At 59.9% G+C, this 13,796-nt stretch overlaps 1 protein-coding gene across 2 annotated transcripts in view; it reads right to left on the bottom strand.

Moving 5' to 3' along the window:
* Nucleotides 1–9,515, bottom strand: part of ADAP1 (ArfGAP with dual PH domains 1) — a 34,339-nt gene extending 24,824 nt beyond the window's left edge. For both annotated transcript variants that reach the window (XM_068967123.1, XM_068967122.1), the window contains exon 1: nucleotides 9,434–9,515. In XM_068967123.1, coding sequence (XP_068823224.1) covers nucleotides 9,434–9,515 — 82 coding nt within the window. The remainder of the gene's footprint in view (nucleotides 1–9,433) is intronic.
* Between the last annotated feature and the right edge of the window lie 4,281 nt (nucleotides 9,516–13,796).

The raw sequence follows: 13,796 nt of genomic DNA on the forward strand, positions 1-13,796 counted from the left end.
CCGGAGCCTGCGGGAGCCAGCCAGCTTCGAGGGGCGGTCTGCACGTCAACGGCATCGGTTCTGCTCAGCTTCAGCTCTGAGCCCACGTGGCTGCCCACCCCAGAGTCTCCGTGTCCTTAGACTCGAACGGCTGGCGAGACACACAGAGAAACCAGAACAGGAGCTGCACCTCTGTGCTCAGCAGGGTTCTGGGGACTCTGGCCGGAGGGTCAGGCGAGAAGAAGAAGTGAGAGCCATCCACCCGGCAGAGGAGGAGCGGCGGCAGCACCATCTCGCTCGCCAGCAAAGCGGCCCGGTGCGCAGAGACGCGTAAGGACGCCACCGAAAAGCCACCAAGACTAGTAGATGAATTAAGCAAAGCAGCAAAGGGTTCAACGTTGACACGCAGGAAACCAGCTGCCGTACAGACGCACACGTGTCTATGCTCACACACCACGTATACACACAGCACAGTTTCAGCAGGACACCACGAAAGTAACGCCATTCACATTAGCATCGAAAGAACAAAGTGCTTCAGAATCTTCTTAGCCAAGGAGGAGAAAGACCTGTGCAACGTAACGTTCCTGAAAGAATTTAAAGAAGAAATAAATAAAAGGAAACACATCGTGCGTCCATGGATTGCAAACTTCATACTGTTAAAATGCCAAATTACCCAAAATGATCTAAAAAGTCAATGCAATATTTATCAAAATTCCAAAAATTTTTTTTTGCAGAAATAGGAAAACCCATCCTAAAATTCATATGCAATCTGAAGGGACCTCCAAAGCTACAGTAATCAAATCATAATCAAAACATATTGGCATAAAAGTAGGCAGAGACCAACAGAACAGAATAGAGAGCCCAGAAATAAACCTCACATATATGGTCAAATTATTTTTTGACAAAGTGCCAAGATCAGCGGGAAAAACTGTCTGTTCAAGAAACAGTGCTGGAATGTTGGCTATCACCTGCAGAAGACAGCTGGACCCTGACTCACACCAGATGCAGAAATCAGCTCTAAACAGACCAGGCGCCTAAGTGTGAGGCCTAAGCCAACAAAGCCCTGAGAAGCAAACACGGGAGGACCTTCATGACGCCAGGTTTGAAAATGCTTTCTTGGACGTGACACCAAAGGGCAAAGGCAAGAAAAGAAAAAACAAGCAAACTGGATTTCATGAAAATTAAAAAAGCTTTTTCTTGGTCATGCCATATGGCTTTGTGGAATCTTAATTCCCTGACTAGGGCCTGAACCCTGGCCCTCAGCAGAGAGAGCACTCAGTCATAACCACTGGTCTGCCATGGAATTCCCTCATGAAAATATTTTAAATTTTGTGCATCAAAATATACTATCTACCAAGTAAAAACTGAAACCACAGAAACATAGAAAATATTTTCAAATAACATATCTGATAAGGGGTTAATATCCAGAATATATAAACTCCCAAAACTCAACAGCAAAAAAAAACCAACAATCCAATTTCTAAGTGGGCAAAGGATTTAAAAAGACATTTCTCCAAAGAAGATATATAAACGGCCAGTCAGCACATGAAAAGATCCTCACCGTGATGAATGATTTAAGAAAGTGCAAATCAGGACCACAGCGAGATAGCATCTCACACCCGTGAGGCAACTGCTGCCCCCAAACCAAAACAAGAGACGGTGACGATGGGGAGAGATTCAAACCCACGTGCGCTGTTGGTGGCATATAAAATGCTACAGCCACTCTGGAAAGCAGCACAAGATTCCTCACAAGAGTAAAGAAAGAATTAACCATGTGACCCAGCAAGTCCACCTCCGCGAGTACACCCAGAAGGACCGAGAGCAGACCCTTGAGACGTCTGCTCACCCACGTCAACAGCAGCTTTGTCCACGACAGCTGAAACGTGGACGCTGCCTAAGCGCCCACCGATGGAAGAACGCGCAAGTAAAATAGTCCATCCGTACAATGGAGTATGATCTGACCTTAAAATGGAAGGAAATGGAAGTCTAAAGAAAGCTGGGATAGCTATGCTTAGGAAAAAATACTCAGAAAAAAAAAAAGACTTTGAGACAAGTATGGCAATGAGAGACAAAGAAGGACGTTCCATAAAGAGATCAACCCAGCAAGGCAGTGTGAGTATTCACAAATATTTAGGCACTCAAAGGAGATGGCTGGACGGCATCATCGACTCGATGGACATGAGTTTGAGAAGCTCCGGGAGTTGGTGAGGGACAGGGAGGCCTGGCGTGCTGCAGTCCACGGGGTCGCAAAGAGTCGGACACGACTGAGCAACTGAACTGAACTGAGGTACCCAACACAGGAGCACCCCAAAATGTAAAGCAAATGTCAACAGACGTAAAAGGAGAAAAGACGGCAACACAGTAAGAGGAGGGGACGCTAACACCCACGCTCACCAGTGGTTGGATTATCCAGACAGAAAACCAAGCAGGAAGCTCTGGCTTTGGACAACACACGTAGGAAATTCCATCCAGAAGCCACAGAGAGCACACATCCTCCCCGAGTGCACACGGGCATTCCCCAGGATCAATCACACGTTAGGCCAGAAAACAGGGCTAATTTGAGAAGGCCGTAATCGCATCAAGTGTCTTTTCTAACCACAGTAGTATGAAACTAGAAATCAAGAAATTGGACAACTTGGAAGAAACTGATTATTTCCTAGAAACATGCAACCTGCCGAGACTGAATCACGGAGGAACAGCAAGTCTGAACAGGCCAATAACGAGCCAGGATCCTGAGTCCATAATCGAAAACCTCCCAGCAACCCCGAGTGCAAGACAGACAGCCTCATTGGTGAATTCTTCCAAACATTTAAAAAATAATTAATTCCAGTCCTTCCCAAACTCTTCCAGAAACAGGAGGGAACACTTTGAAACTCACTGTACAAGGCCAGCATTACCCTGATACCAAAATCAGATAGATACCTGGTTTTCTGTATAAAGATACACAAAAAGGAAATCACAGGCCAATATCCCTGATACAAAATCCTCAACAAACTGTCATCAAACTAAATTCAACAATGCATTAGAAGGACATATACCATCATCAGCTGAGATTTATTCTAGGGACGAAGTTCAGTTCAGTTCAGTCACTCAGCCGTGTCTGACTTTTTGCGACCCCATGGACTGCAACACACCAGGCTTCCCTGTCCGTCACCAACTGCCAGAGCTTGCTAAAACTCATGTCCATCGTGTAGGTGATGCCATCCAGCCATCTCCTCCTCTGTCGTCCCCTTCTCCTCCTGCCTTCAACCTTCCCAGGGTCTGTTCCAGTGAGTCAGCTCTTCACATCAGGTGGCCAAAGTATTGGAGTTTCAGCTTCAGCATCAGTCCTTCCAATGAGCACCCAGGACTGATCTCCTTTAGGATGGACTGGTTGGATCTCCTTGTAGTCCAAGGGACTCTTCAAGAGTCTTCTCCAACCACACTTCAAAAGCATCAATTCTTCATCACTCAGCCTTCTTTACAGTCCAACTCTCACAAGGGATGCAAGGACGGTTCAATATTCCCAAATCAATCAGTGGTGGTGGGTTAGCCGCTGAGTCGTGTCTGACTCTTTGAGACCCCATGGGCTGTATCCCGCCAGGCTCCTCTGTCCATGGGATTTTCCAGGCAAGAATACTGGGGTGGGTTAGCCACTTCAGCCTCCGGGCATCTTCCCGACCCAGGGATCGAACACGAGCCTCCTCTGTCGGCTGCACTGCAGGCAGATTCCCGACTGAGCCGCCAGGGGAGCAACAGGATCCGTGCGGTCCGCCAGACGGAAAGTGGAAACCACGGCCCTCCCGACAGACGCAGAAGACGCGCTTGACAAGATTCAGTGCCCATCTATGGAAAAGCTCTCAGGAAAGCGAGCAGAGGGAGTCCTCTCAACAGCAAAGGCCGCGGCAAGCCTCCCTGACAGCATAGTCAGCAGAGAACAGCGGAAAGCCTTTCCTCCAAGACCAGGAACAAGTCAAGGGTGCCCAGGCTCGCCACTGTTATTCAACGAAGTATTGGAACGCTTAGCCAGAGCAAACAGGCGAGAAAAAGAAAAAAATGAAACCTAAGCAAGAAAGGAGAAAGTAAGACTGTCGCTGTTTGCAGACGACAATGTATAATACGTGGAAAACCAAGCCTCCATGGAGAGGCTGTTAGAACTATTCCACGACTTCAGCAAAGTTGCAGGACAGAAATCAATGTACATCAATTTACTGTGTTTCTTTACACTAGACACCAACACACACAGATGATCAGAGGCTCCCCTAGCAGCTCAGCGGCAAAGACTCCACCTGCCAAGACAGGGGACACAAGTCCAAGCCCCGACCCGGGAAGACCCCACGCGCTGTGCAGGGGCCAGCCTGCACCAGGGCCACTGAGCCGGGAAGACCCCGCGCGCCATGCAGGGGTCAGCCTGCGCCCCGGCCACTGAGTCTGTGCTCTAGAGCCCAGGAGCCGCCGCCGCTGAAGGCCAAGTGCCCCGGAGTCTGCTCTGCAGCAAGAGACGCCCACACACCGCAGCTCGACACAGAGCCCGCGCGGCAGCAAGCGCCCGGCACGGCCCAAAACAAAGCCACACAAATAAAAGTATCAGAGAGAGAAAGTAAGCTAACGGCACATTTACAGTTGCATCAAAGAGAATAACACACCTAGGGATAGGTTTGGAGAAGGCGATGGCACCCACTCCAGAGCTCTCGCCTGGAGAATCCCATGGACGGAGGAGCCTGGTGGGCTGCCATCTATGGGGTCGCACAGGGTCGGACACGACTGAGCGACTTCACTTTCCCTTTTCACTTTCATGCATTGGAGAAGGAAATGGCAACCCACTCCAGTGTTCTTGCCTAGAGAATCCCAGGGACAGGGAAGCCTGGTGGGCTACCGTCTATGGGGTCGCACAGGGTCGGACATGACTGAAGCCGACTTAGCAGGGATAGGTTTAGGCAAGGGGGTGAAAGACACATATACTGAAAGCTGCAAGGCACTGAAGCCAGAGACCGGAGACACGGGCGGATGGAGACGCGCTGCGCTCACGCATAGGGACAGCTGACATCAGAACGGCCACACTCCCCAAAGCCATCCGCAGTGTCAAAGTAGGTATCTACAGAGACCCCTGTCAAGATTCCAATGGCACCACAAAGCAAACCATCCTAACATGTTTATGAACCTCGAAGTCCAAACAGCCAGAGCAAGCTTTAAAAAGAGGAAGAAGGCGGGCGGCATCCCGGTTCCTGATTTCAGACTGCGTTCCAAAGCTGTCGTAACCGAGAAAGTGCGCAGAAAAGGATGGCGTTAGCATTAAAGCAGACGTACACATCAACGGAACAGGGCAGAGAGCTTAGAAGTCAGCCCACACCTGTGTGGTCAATTAATTTACAACGAGGGAACCAAGACTATACAAAGGAAATCGGACGGTGTTTTCAATGAACAGGAAAACTGGACCTCCATGTGCAAAAGAATGAATGGGACCACTGTCTTACAAAAAATCAGCTCAGAATGGACTAAAGACTTGAGTGCGAGGCCGGGAGCTGCGGAGCTCCCGGAGGAGTAGAGGCAGCGAGCTCCCTGACGCCAGTCCTGGCGATGAGTCTGGGGTCTGACCCCAAAAGCAAAGGCAGAGAAGCAAAAATGAACAAGTGCGGCTAAAGACTCCTGCACAGCAAGACCGCCAGCAAAATAAAGAGGCGATCCATGGGAGAAAGCATCTGTAAATCGTGTACCTAACGACGGGCCTAAATACATCCAAAAACACACGAAGAACTCACGTGATAGCAAACCAGCAAAAGACTCAACACTTCAATTAAAAAGTGGGCAAAGCCTCTGAGGAGACATCGTTCCAAAGAAGAGGTGCCAATGCCGGGTGCGTGGAGAGACGCTCACACCACTAACCACCAGGCAAACGCAGATCGACTCCACAGGGAGGTGTCAGCTCACTCCCATGAGAAGAGCCATCAAGAAAAAGACGGGAAATAAGAAGCCTGCAAAGACGAGGATGCAAGGGCGGCGGTGGATATAAGGATACATCTGGGCGACCTGCAGGCAGAAGAGAGTACGGAGGTTCCTCAGAAAGTTAAAAAAGGACTTCCGTACAATCTAGTAATTTCACTTCCAGATATTTCACTGAGGGAAACGAACATGAATTCATAAAGATATCTGTATCCCCATGTTTACCACACACCGTCTACCACAGTGAAGCTACGGATGGCTGGATAAAGACGTGTCACACACGGATACTGTTCAGCCGTCAAAAAGGAGGCCTTGCCATTCGTGACCACGTGGATGGATCCTGAGGGCGTTACGCTGAGTGAAATAAACCAGACAGAAAGACAAATGCTGTATTAACACGTGCAATCTAAGAAGCAAAACCCCAAACCCCACACTCACAGAGAGAGAACAGGTTGTCAGAGGTGGGGCTGGGTGAAGAGGGGTCAGAAAGTACCAACTTCCAGTTACAGAATCAACGAGGCCTGCGGACGGAATGCACAGCGTGCTGACTGGGGCCGACAGCGCGGCAGCAGACACCCGGGAGTTGCTGAGGGCAAGTCTGCAAGGCGCTCGCCACGAGGAAGGGACGCTGTGCGAGGGCGCTAGCTAGACCTCTTGCGGCGGCCGTTTCTCAGGGCACACAAGCGTCGAGTCACTGTGTTCACACCTGAGACCAGCGCGATGCCGCAGCCAACAACATCACTACTGTTTAAAGAAGGCGGGGAACTGTGACGCCAGACTCAGCAGGATAAACGCTGAGGATGTTTTGCTCAGAGAAACGCATCAGACGCAGGACAGAGCCTGCGCGATCCTGCGCGTCTGGGGCGAGCCCACAGACGGCCAGGGAAGGCTGCGGGCTGGGGAGAGGAGGGAGGCAGTGTCTAACTGAACAGGCCTCTGTTGCAAGATGGAAAGAGCTCGCGAGACAGACTGAGGCGGACGGTGGGGACGCTGCGCCACGTGGATGCACTTAACGCCGCCGAGCGCCCAGTGACAGGGTGACTCTGCGCGTACTTCCCCACAATGAAGAAAATAGCGACCTAAAGCCCAAGCGGGCTGCGGCTCCAGGGGGCGGGGACCATCTGCCCAGCCCACTCCTCAGCAGCCCCCTGCCGGCCACGCTCTCAGGGGACCCTCTCCCAAATCAAGCCACGTTGCGGAGCCCAGCCTGGGCGCTCCTGCCCCGCGTCACAGCAACGTCTGAAAAGTCACCTCTGCCTTGAAGCCCCCTGGGGTGGGGCACAGACCTCCTGTTCTGAGATCGGGCAAGCAGACGCTCCAGTCCCAGCTGAGGGATGAGGGAGCCCCGGCCCCCAGCCCCGGGCCCCCAGCAGGGTCTCCACACCACCATCCCACCACACGCACTCCCAGAAAGCGCTCCTTGACAAGCCCAGACCTCGCCAGTCAGAACTGGTTTCACCTGGCGGTCCAGGTGACAGGCATCAAAGCCCCACAGGAGGGCCACCCACACCTCAGCCCAGGGAACGCGTGGAGGCCTCGCCCTTCCTGCCTGTCGGAGGCCAGACGGTCACCTGGTGGGTGACCAACAAGGCGGGTAACCCAGAGGAAAGAAGTGCAGCCCCCCCACCTCTGGAACGGAGATCCCCCCGTGCAGGCCTGCAGTGAGAAGCACCTCCAGGAGCCTCAGACCAGGCCCCATGTTCAAGGGCAGCAGCGCCCACTCTAAGGTCACAGCCCCACAGTCTAGGGTCTAGGGGCTGCAACCACCCCCAGACGGCCTCCCTGCCAGCAGCCCTCATGTGGCGACCTGCCCAAATCTATCCCCACAGCCCCACACCTGGTGGTTGGGGGGCCAGGGCCCTGGGGACCCCCAGCCCCAAGGCGCCGCTCCGGGTGGGCTGCGGTGTGACACAGGTCAGGGGGCCGGGCACCCGGACAGCGGTCACCCCTGAGGCCCCACGCCCACGGAGTCAGCTGCAGGTCTCCAGGCCTCGGTGTCCCCAGCTGTGAAACAGGGGCCCAGGTCCTGGCTGCTCCTCAGGCTGCCAAACAGACGAGGCAAGGATCTGAGGCCCTGGAGCGAGTCTGAAGGGCAGGGGTGTGGCCCAGCACCAGGCAGCGGCTCTCCTGAGCGCCTGTGCCCGCGGGGCAGGGGCGGAGTGCCCCTGGCCAAGTGGGTGTGTGGGTGGGTGCGGCGGCTGCAGGACCACCACACCAAGGAGGCCCCCTCTCCCTCCTGCCAGGGAGGCTCGGTGTCCCAAGAAGCTTCTCTGGGCAGGCTGGCCCCATGGCCCTGCCCCTCAGACCAGGCCTGGCAGGAGCCGGTGCAGGCTGCCTTCTTCCCCAGACCACTCCCTGGCACGGCTCGCCCTCCTGACAAGTGGAAACACAGGCGGGCGGCAGCAGCAGGCGGCGGCGATGCGGGCTCCGCGCACAGCCACAGGCCCTGGGCAGCCGGCTCGGAGGGAGGCCGTGGGGAAGGCCCTCGGCCCGCCCGCCTCCAGGGAAGCCTGCCGCTGCCTCCTCTCGGGGCGCGCCAGCAGATTCTCCCAGCCCAGTGCGCGAGCCGCGGCCGGGAGCCGGGCGGTGGGTCCTGCTTGGCCGACGATGTCCACAGTCCGTGTCCCCACCGGCCCTCTCTGGGGCCTCAGCCACTCCATGCTGTTCGGCTTGCTCTGAGGGGCTCAGGCTAGGCGCCCCCAGGAGCACCCAGCGTGTCCCTGCAGGCCGGAGGGCCGCCCGGCTGCTGGGGGCTGTTCCTGCCTCACCCCCACTGCAGCACCACCCGCCAGGGGCGGCCAGCTCCCTAGCAGGGTCCGCGGGGCCTGAGAGCAAAGCCTTTGCTCTTCCTGCCGATCCCTGAACGCTAGCCCCAGGGCTCCCGCGACTCGGAAATCGCCCCAGCGCAGGCACCACCCAGGAGCGGAGTCCAGGAGACGCGCGCCGGGAGACGGCACCTGCCCAGGGCCCCACCTGAACCGGCCACTGGCCAGGGCAGCGAGGCTTGGGGGTGAGGGGCCCCGCGACCCCTTTCCCAGCGGGCCCACGCGGCCGCGGCAGGTGCTTCCTCCCCCGCTCCCAGCGCAGGGCCGGGGGTGGGGGGGCGGCTGCAGACGGGCCATGACGTCACCGCAGGTGGGGGCGCCGGCGGACCCTCCATCCCCGCGGAGGAGCCGCGGCCCCGCTCGCCCATCCCCTCCCTGCTGCCGGGCTCCCGCCGGGATTTCCTCTTTCTTTGCGGAGCCCCGGGTTTCGCAAGGCGGTGGCTGCCGGCGGGTGACAAGACACGCAGCCTGGGGGAGGGGAGGCGGCGACAGCGCCAGGGGCCGGGGGCTGGCGCGATCCGGGCCCGCGCCCCACCCGAGCGGGAGCCGGGCTCCGCGGCGCGCGCCCCCCCAGCCCTGCCGGCGCCGCAGCAGCCCTCCCCGGCCCGGGGCTGGCATCCAGGCCGGCACCCGGCCCGGGCCGCAGCCGCCCGCGCCCGCACCCACGCGGGCCCACAGCACCCCGGCGCGCCCGGCCGGCCCGCACCTACCCGGGGCGCCGCAGTCGGCGCAGCGCGCGTTCCCCGGCCGCTGCAGCAGCTCGAGCACGGCCTTCCGCCGCTCCTCGGCCATGGCCGCGCCGCCGGGTGGGGAGCGCCCGCCCCGCCGCACTAGGGCCCCACGCAGGCCGCCCGCCGCCGCCGCCTCTGCGCCATCCCGGGCAGCTCAGCCCGCGCGCCGGTTCCGCATTCCTGCCGCCCGCCCGGCCCCGCCGCCGCCGCTCTCCTCGCCGCCGCGGCCGCCGAGCGTGTGCCGGCGCGGGGCCCGGGGCGCACGGCGCGCTCTGGCCGGCGCGGCCCGCGGGCGGCCCCCAGCGGCGCGGGCGGAAGGGCGGGCGGACGGCCTCCTCCCGCGCCGGCCCGACGCCCCAGCCCGCGCTCCCAGGACCCGCCCAGGGACCCTCAGGGGCGGTCTGCGGGCCGCCGCCCACCCTATCCCCGTGCAGAGGGCCCACCTGCCCGGGCAAGGTGCCAGCAGCCACGGTGGGGGTGGGGCCATCCCTGGTTACTCGCCGCTACAGCGCCTGGACACCTACTGTGCCCCGGGGCAGTGGGCCGGGCCCAGCGGGCGAGCAGGGGATGCTTGCTGGGAGGGGTGCGTGCGCGGCCCTGAGGACCACCTCCCTGTCCTCGGCGGAGAGGCCGGCGGGTGACAAGCCCCAGTGCGGTGGGCGCTCAGGCCACAGAAGGGCCCCACTCTGCACCCAGCGGGGACAGGCGGGGCAGGGCGTGGGGGGAGAAGGGTGCTCTGGATAAAGCCTTCCGAGTCAGGAGGCCAGCACCCAGATGCCAGGACAGCATGGGGGAGGGGAGGGGACGGGCCCCTGTTTGCTCAGATTCTTAAATTATGAATGCGGTGATGCAGCCTCCCCACCACCCCGCCCCGGCGACGGAGCCAGCCGTTGTCGACAACTGCTAGCATTCTTCCAGAATGCTCCTCGCCGGTCAGTCCGCGGGGAGGGGCGGCGCTGCCGGTGCGTTCCATCTGCCAGGGTCTCTGCTGGATGCTGTGCCGGAGTCCCGGGGGGCCCACAACCAGGAGAGCGCCTCCAGGACAAGGGGAAGGGCCTCTGGCCGGGGGCGGACCTGCCACCTCGCCCTCCACGGAGGCGGCGTGGGCACTGCCCACCGAGGCCTGCTCTGGCCAACACTGGGGCGCGGTGCTTCCAGAGCCCTGAGGGTCCCTCGGGCAGGACACGGGAGCCCACTGGGCATGAGTCTCTAAACCACAGGTCCTGCATCACCACGTGCTTGAACTGGCCCCCCTCTCCCTCATCAGATGGCGCTTTTCCGGGAGGGATGGCTGGTGTCCTCATCTCGGGGTCCCCGTGCCAGGGTCAGTATCTGCCACAGAGCAGAGTGGGGGGTGGCGCTTCACGAAGACAAACTGGCGTCAGTCAGAATAGCAACTACCTCACCTAGTGGCGGCTCAGATGGTAAAGAGTCCACCTGCAACGCAGGAGACCCCGGTTCAACCGCTAGGTGGGGAAGATCTGGAAACGGGAACAGCATCCCACGCCAGTATTCTGGCCTGGAGAATCCCCTGGACAGAGGAGCCTGGTGGGCTACCGTCAGTGCGGTCACAGAGAGTCGGACACGACTGAGTGACTTCACTGACACTTACCCGACATCAGGCATTAGGTCAAACCCCTTCCCACTGAATCCCCATTTTACAGATGCTGAAACAGAGGCATGGAACTGTTCAGTCACACCCAAGGCCACACGTGGCTTCTAGGTGGAAGGACTGGGATGAACACACAGCTGGGGGGAAAGAGCTGAGCCCCCCACCCCAGCGGTAGGGTTGCTGAGGGCCGAGGAGGGATGGGTGGGGGCAGGAAGACAGGGGCTCGCAGCAAGGAGGCGCAGGCGGGCGAGCGCACAGCCGCGGCCTGTCTGCAGCGGGTCCTTCGCCTTCTGTCTTCCCATCCAACTATGGGGGTGATGACACCGTCCAGGGAGGCGGATTCAAGGACAGAGGTCTGGACGTGAGATCCTTAAAGAGACAGGCAGGACGGAGCTCTGCAGCCCCTGACCGGGCTCCCAGGCCGAAGGGAAGCACAGGGTGCACTGGGCTGATGTGGGGCTCCCAGGGCGCAGGACACACGCAGCCCCGGGCGGGCCATGCCCAACAGGCCCTTGCCCAGGCTCCGGGGGGTTGTCAGAGGGGCTGGAGGCCAGCGCCCGGCCCCTGTGCTGAGGGGGCAGGAGGAAGGGGAGTGACCACACTGTCTGCTTTGGGAGGGGGCACCTGAGTGTGACCAGGAGCCAGTCCTGCCCGCCAAGATGTGGGGGACACACTGACAGGAAAACGCCTGGGACTCAGAGCCTTGCAGCCTGAGAATGGCTTTGAGGATTGGGGAGGGCGCCAAAGCGCCCGGGAAACCCGGGGAGGGGTCCTCCTGAGGGCTGGAGACAGAGTCTGGGGCAGTCGATGGCATGGAGGCCGCAGCGGGCCCCCCAGCAGGGCCGCATAGAGGGGGGCCGGGCAGGAGGTGGGGGAGTCACGAGGACGGGGTGGAGGGCAAGGGAGGGGAGGGCCCAAGAGGCAGGATCTGAGCCCCAGGGGCTGCAGGGCAACGGGTGCAGGCACAGAGACACAGCTGGCAGGAGGCGGTGCCGGGGCTGAAGCGGGCGCCCCACGGGATGCCGGCCACCAGCCCCTGGCAGCAGTGCCCAGACTCCTGAGGGACTTCTGCAGGGCAGAGGGGTTGGCACTCCAGCCTGGGTGGGGCAGGGCACCCAGAAGGGGCCTGCTGGGCAGCCAGGCCCTGGACAGCACCCTCAGTGCGCCTGTTCTGTGCAGAGCCCTGAGCAGCAGTCTACCAAGGGGAGAAAACAGGGAGCCCCAGGCTGTATCCACTGCCCCCACCAGCATCCCTGCCTAAGACCTGGGTTTGGGGTGCGTGGGGGAGGGAAAGTGGACACTGCCCTCCAGCCTTTCCTGGCCTCGTCGTGGCTGGGGCTGAGCAACCACAAGCTTCCGGGGTGGCGTTGGGCAAGACAGGAGCAGGGCAGGAACCCAGCCAGAAGCTGGCTCAGCCCAAACCCTCCTGGGCCTGGGAGGGCCCTTGGGGCATTCCTCCCTGTACCCTCCATCCCCGCCCGGCCCGCTGAGCCACACCTGGGCCGGGAACCCCATGGGTCTTCCCAGGAGTGGACAAGCTGGGAGGTTGGGGTCAGTCCTCCGTTGGGGACTGGGTGGCAGCGGAGGGCAAGGTCCCCATGGGGACTCCGGGGGCTGAGGAAGCAAGCACCTCCCAGAATGTGGGAGGCCCACAGAGGCACGGCTGACACGCCTGGCCATGAGCGGCGGCTTCCGGTGTGGCTGGCACAGTCCCTGTTTTAAAGCCCTCATCCTGTGTGATTCCTGAGCCTCAGCCTCCAGCCCCGCCCCAGCGGGGACACGGAAACACCCCAAGGAAGGTGACCCTCAGTGTGTAGGGTGTGCGCCCCTCCCCGAACCACAGCCGGGGCGGTGGGGACGGTCCCGGGACCAGGACCGTGTGTCCTTCTACGAGCGGCGCTGGCCCTAGCAACCCGGGAGGGTCTCGGGGGGATGCCCAGAGGGGATGGGTGGGGTGGGGTCTCGGTGGGGGCAGAGCTCCAGGGCTCGTTCAGTGGGTGTGGGGACATTTAAAGAGTTTCTGCCTGGTATCCTGAAGAGAACAAGCGTGTGGCAGGGGGAGGTGTCTGCAGGCCCCCCGGGCTCCTGGAGGACCTGGGCTCCCAGGGTGCCCCCCCTGGGGCGGGCGTGGGAGCCAGGGGAGGCCCAGGTGCGGTCTGGGGAGCGGGCTGCGGCCGCGGTGATGCTCAGTGTCCCGGGCCCCGGCTCTTTGAGCACTGACATCCAGCCCGGGACTTAAAGTTCACAAATTAGCGTGACTCAAAACTCACAAAGACCTCTGACAAGCCAGTGAGAAGAGAACCTGAGCAGCACTCCAGTGAGAAGAGAACCTGAGCAGCACTCCAGTGAGAAGAGAACCTGAGCAGCACTCCAGTGAGAAGAGAACCTGAGCAGCACTCGCTCCCAGGAAGACACACAGACGTACACGCACCCAGCATCACAGCTATCGGGAGACGGGGGGCGGCTGCAGCAGCGCGGACCCACTCCACCAAGTGCGCGCCTGAGACAGAACGCGCACCCGCTCAGAAACGTGTGCCTGAACGTTGACCGCAGCGCTCTCACAGGAGCCAAAGCGGGGCAGCCCCTGTCCGTCGGCCGAGGCGTGGGTACGGGGGTCTGGACTCGGCCGCTGAAAAGACAGCAGCGCTACAGCGCTACAGCCCGGACGAACCGCAGCGGTCGGTGAGGGCAGCCGGGCGTGAACGCCCATGGCGGGCCGGGGCCTCGGGC

The sequence above is a fragment of the Capricornis sumatraensis genome, chromosome 3 (genome assembly GCF_032405125.1).
Source record: "Capricornis sumatraensis isolate serow.1 chromosome 3, serow.2, whole genome shotgun sequence".
NCBI classification, from domain to species: domain Eukaryota; kingdom Metazoa; phylum Chordata; class Mammalia; order Artiodactyla; family Bovidae; genus Capricornis; species Capricornis sumatraensis.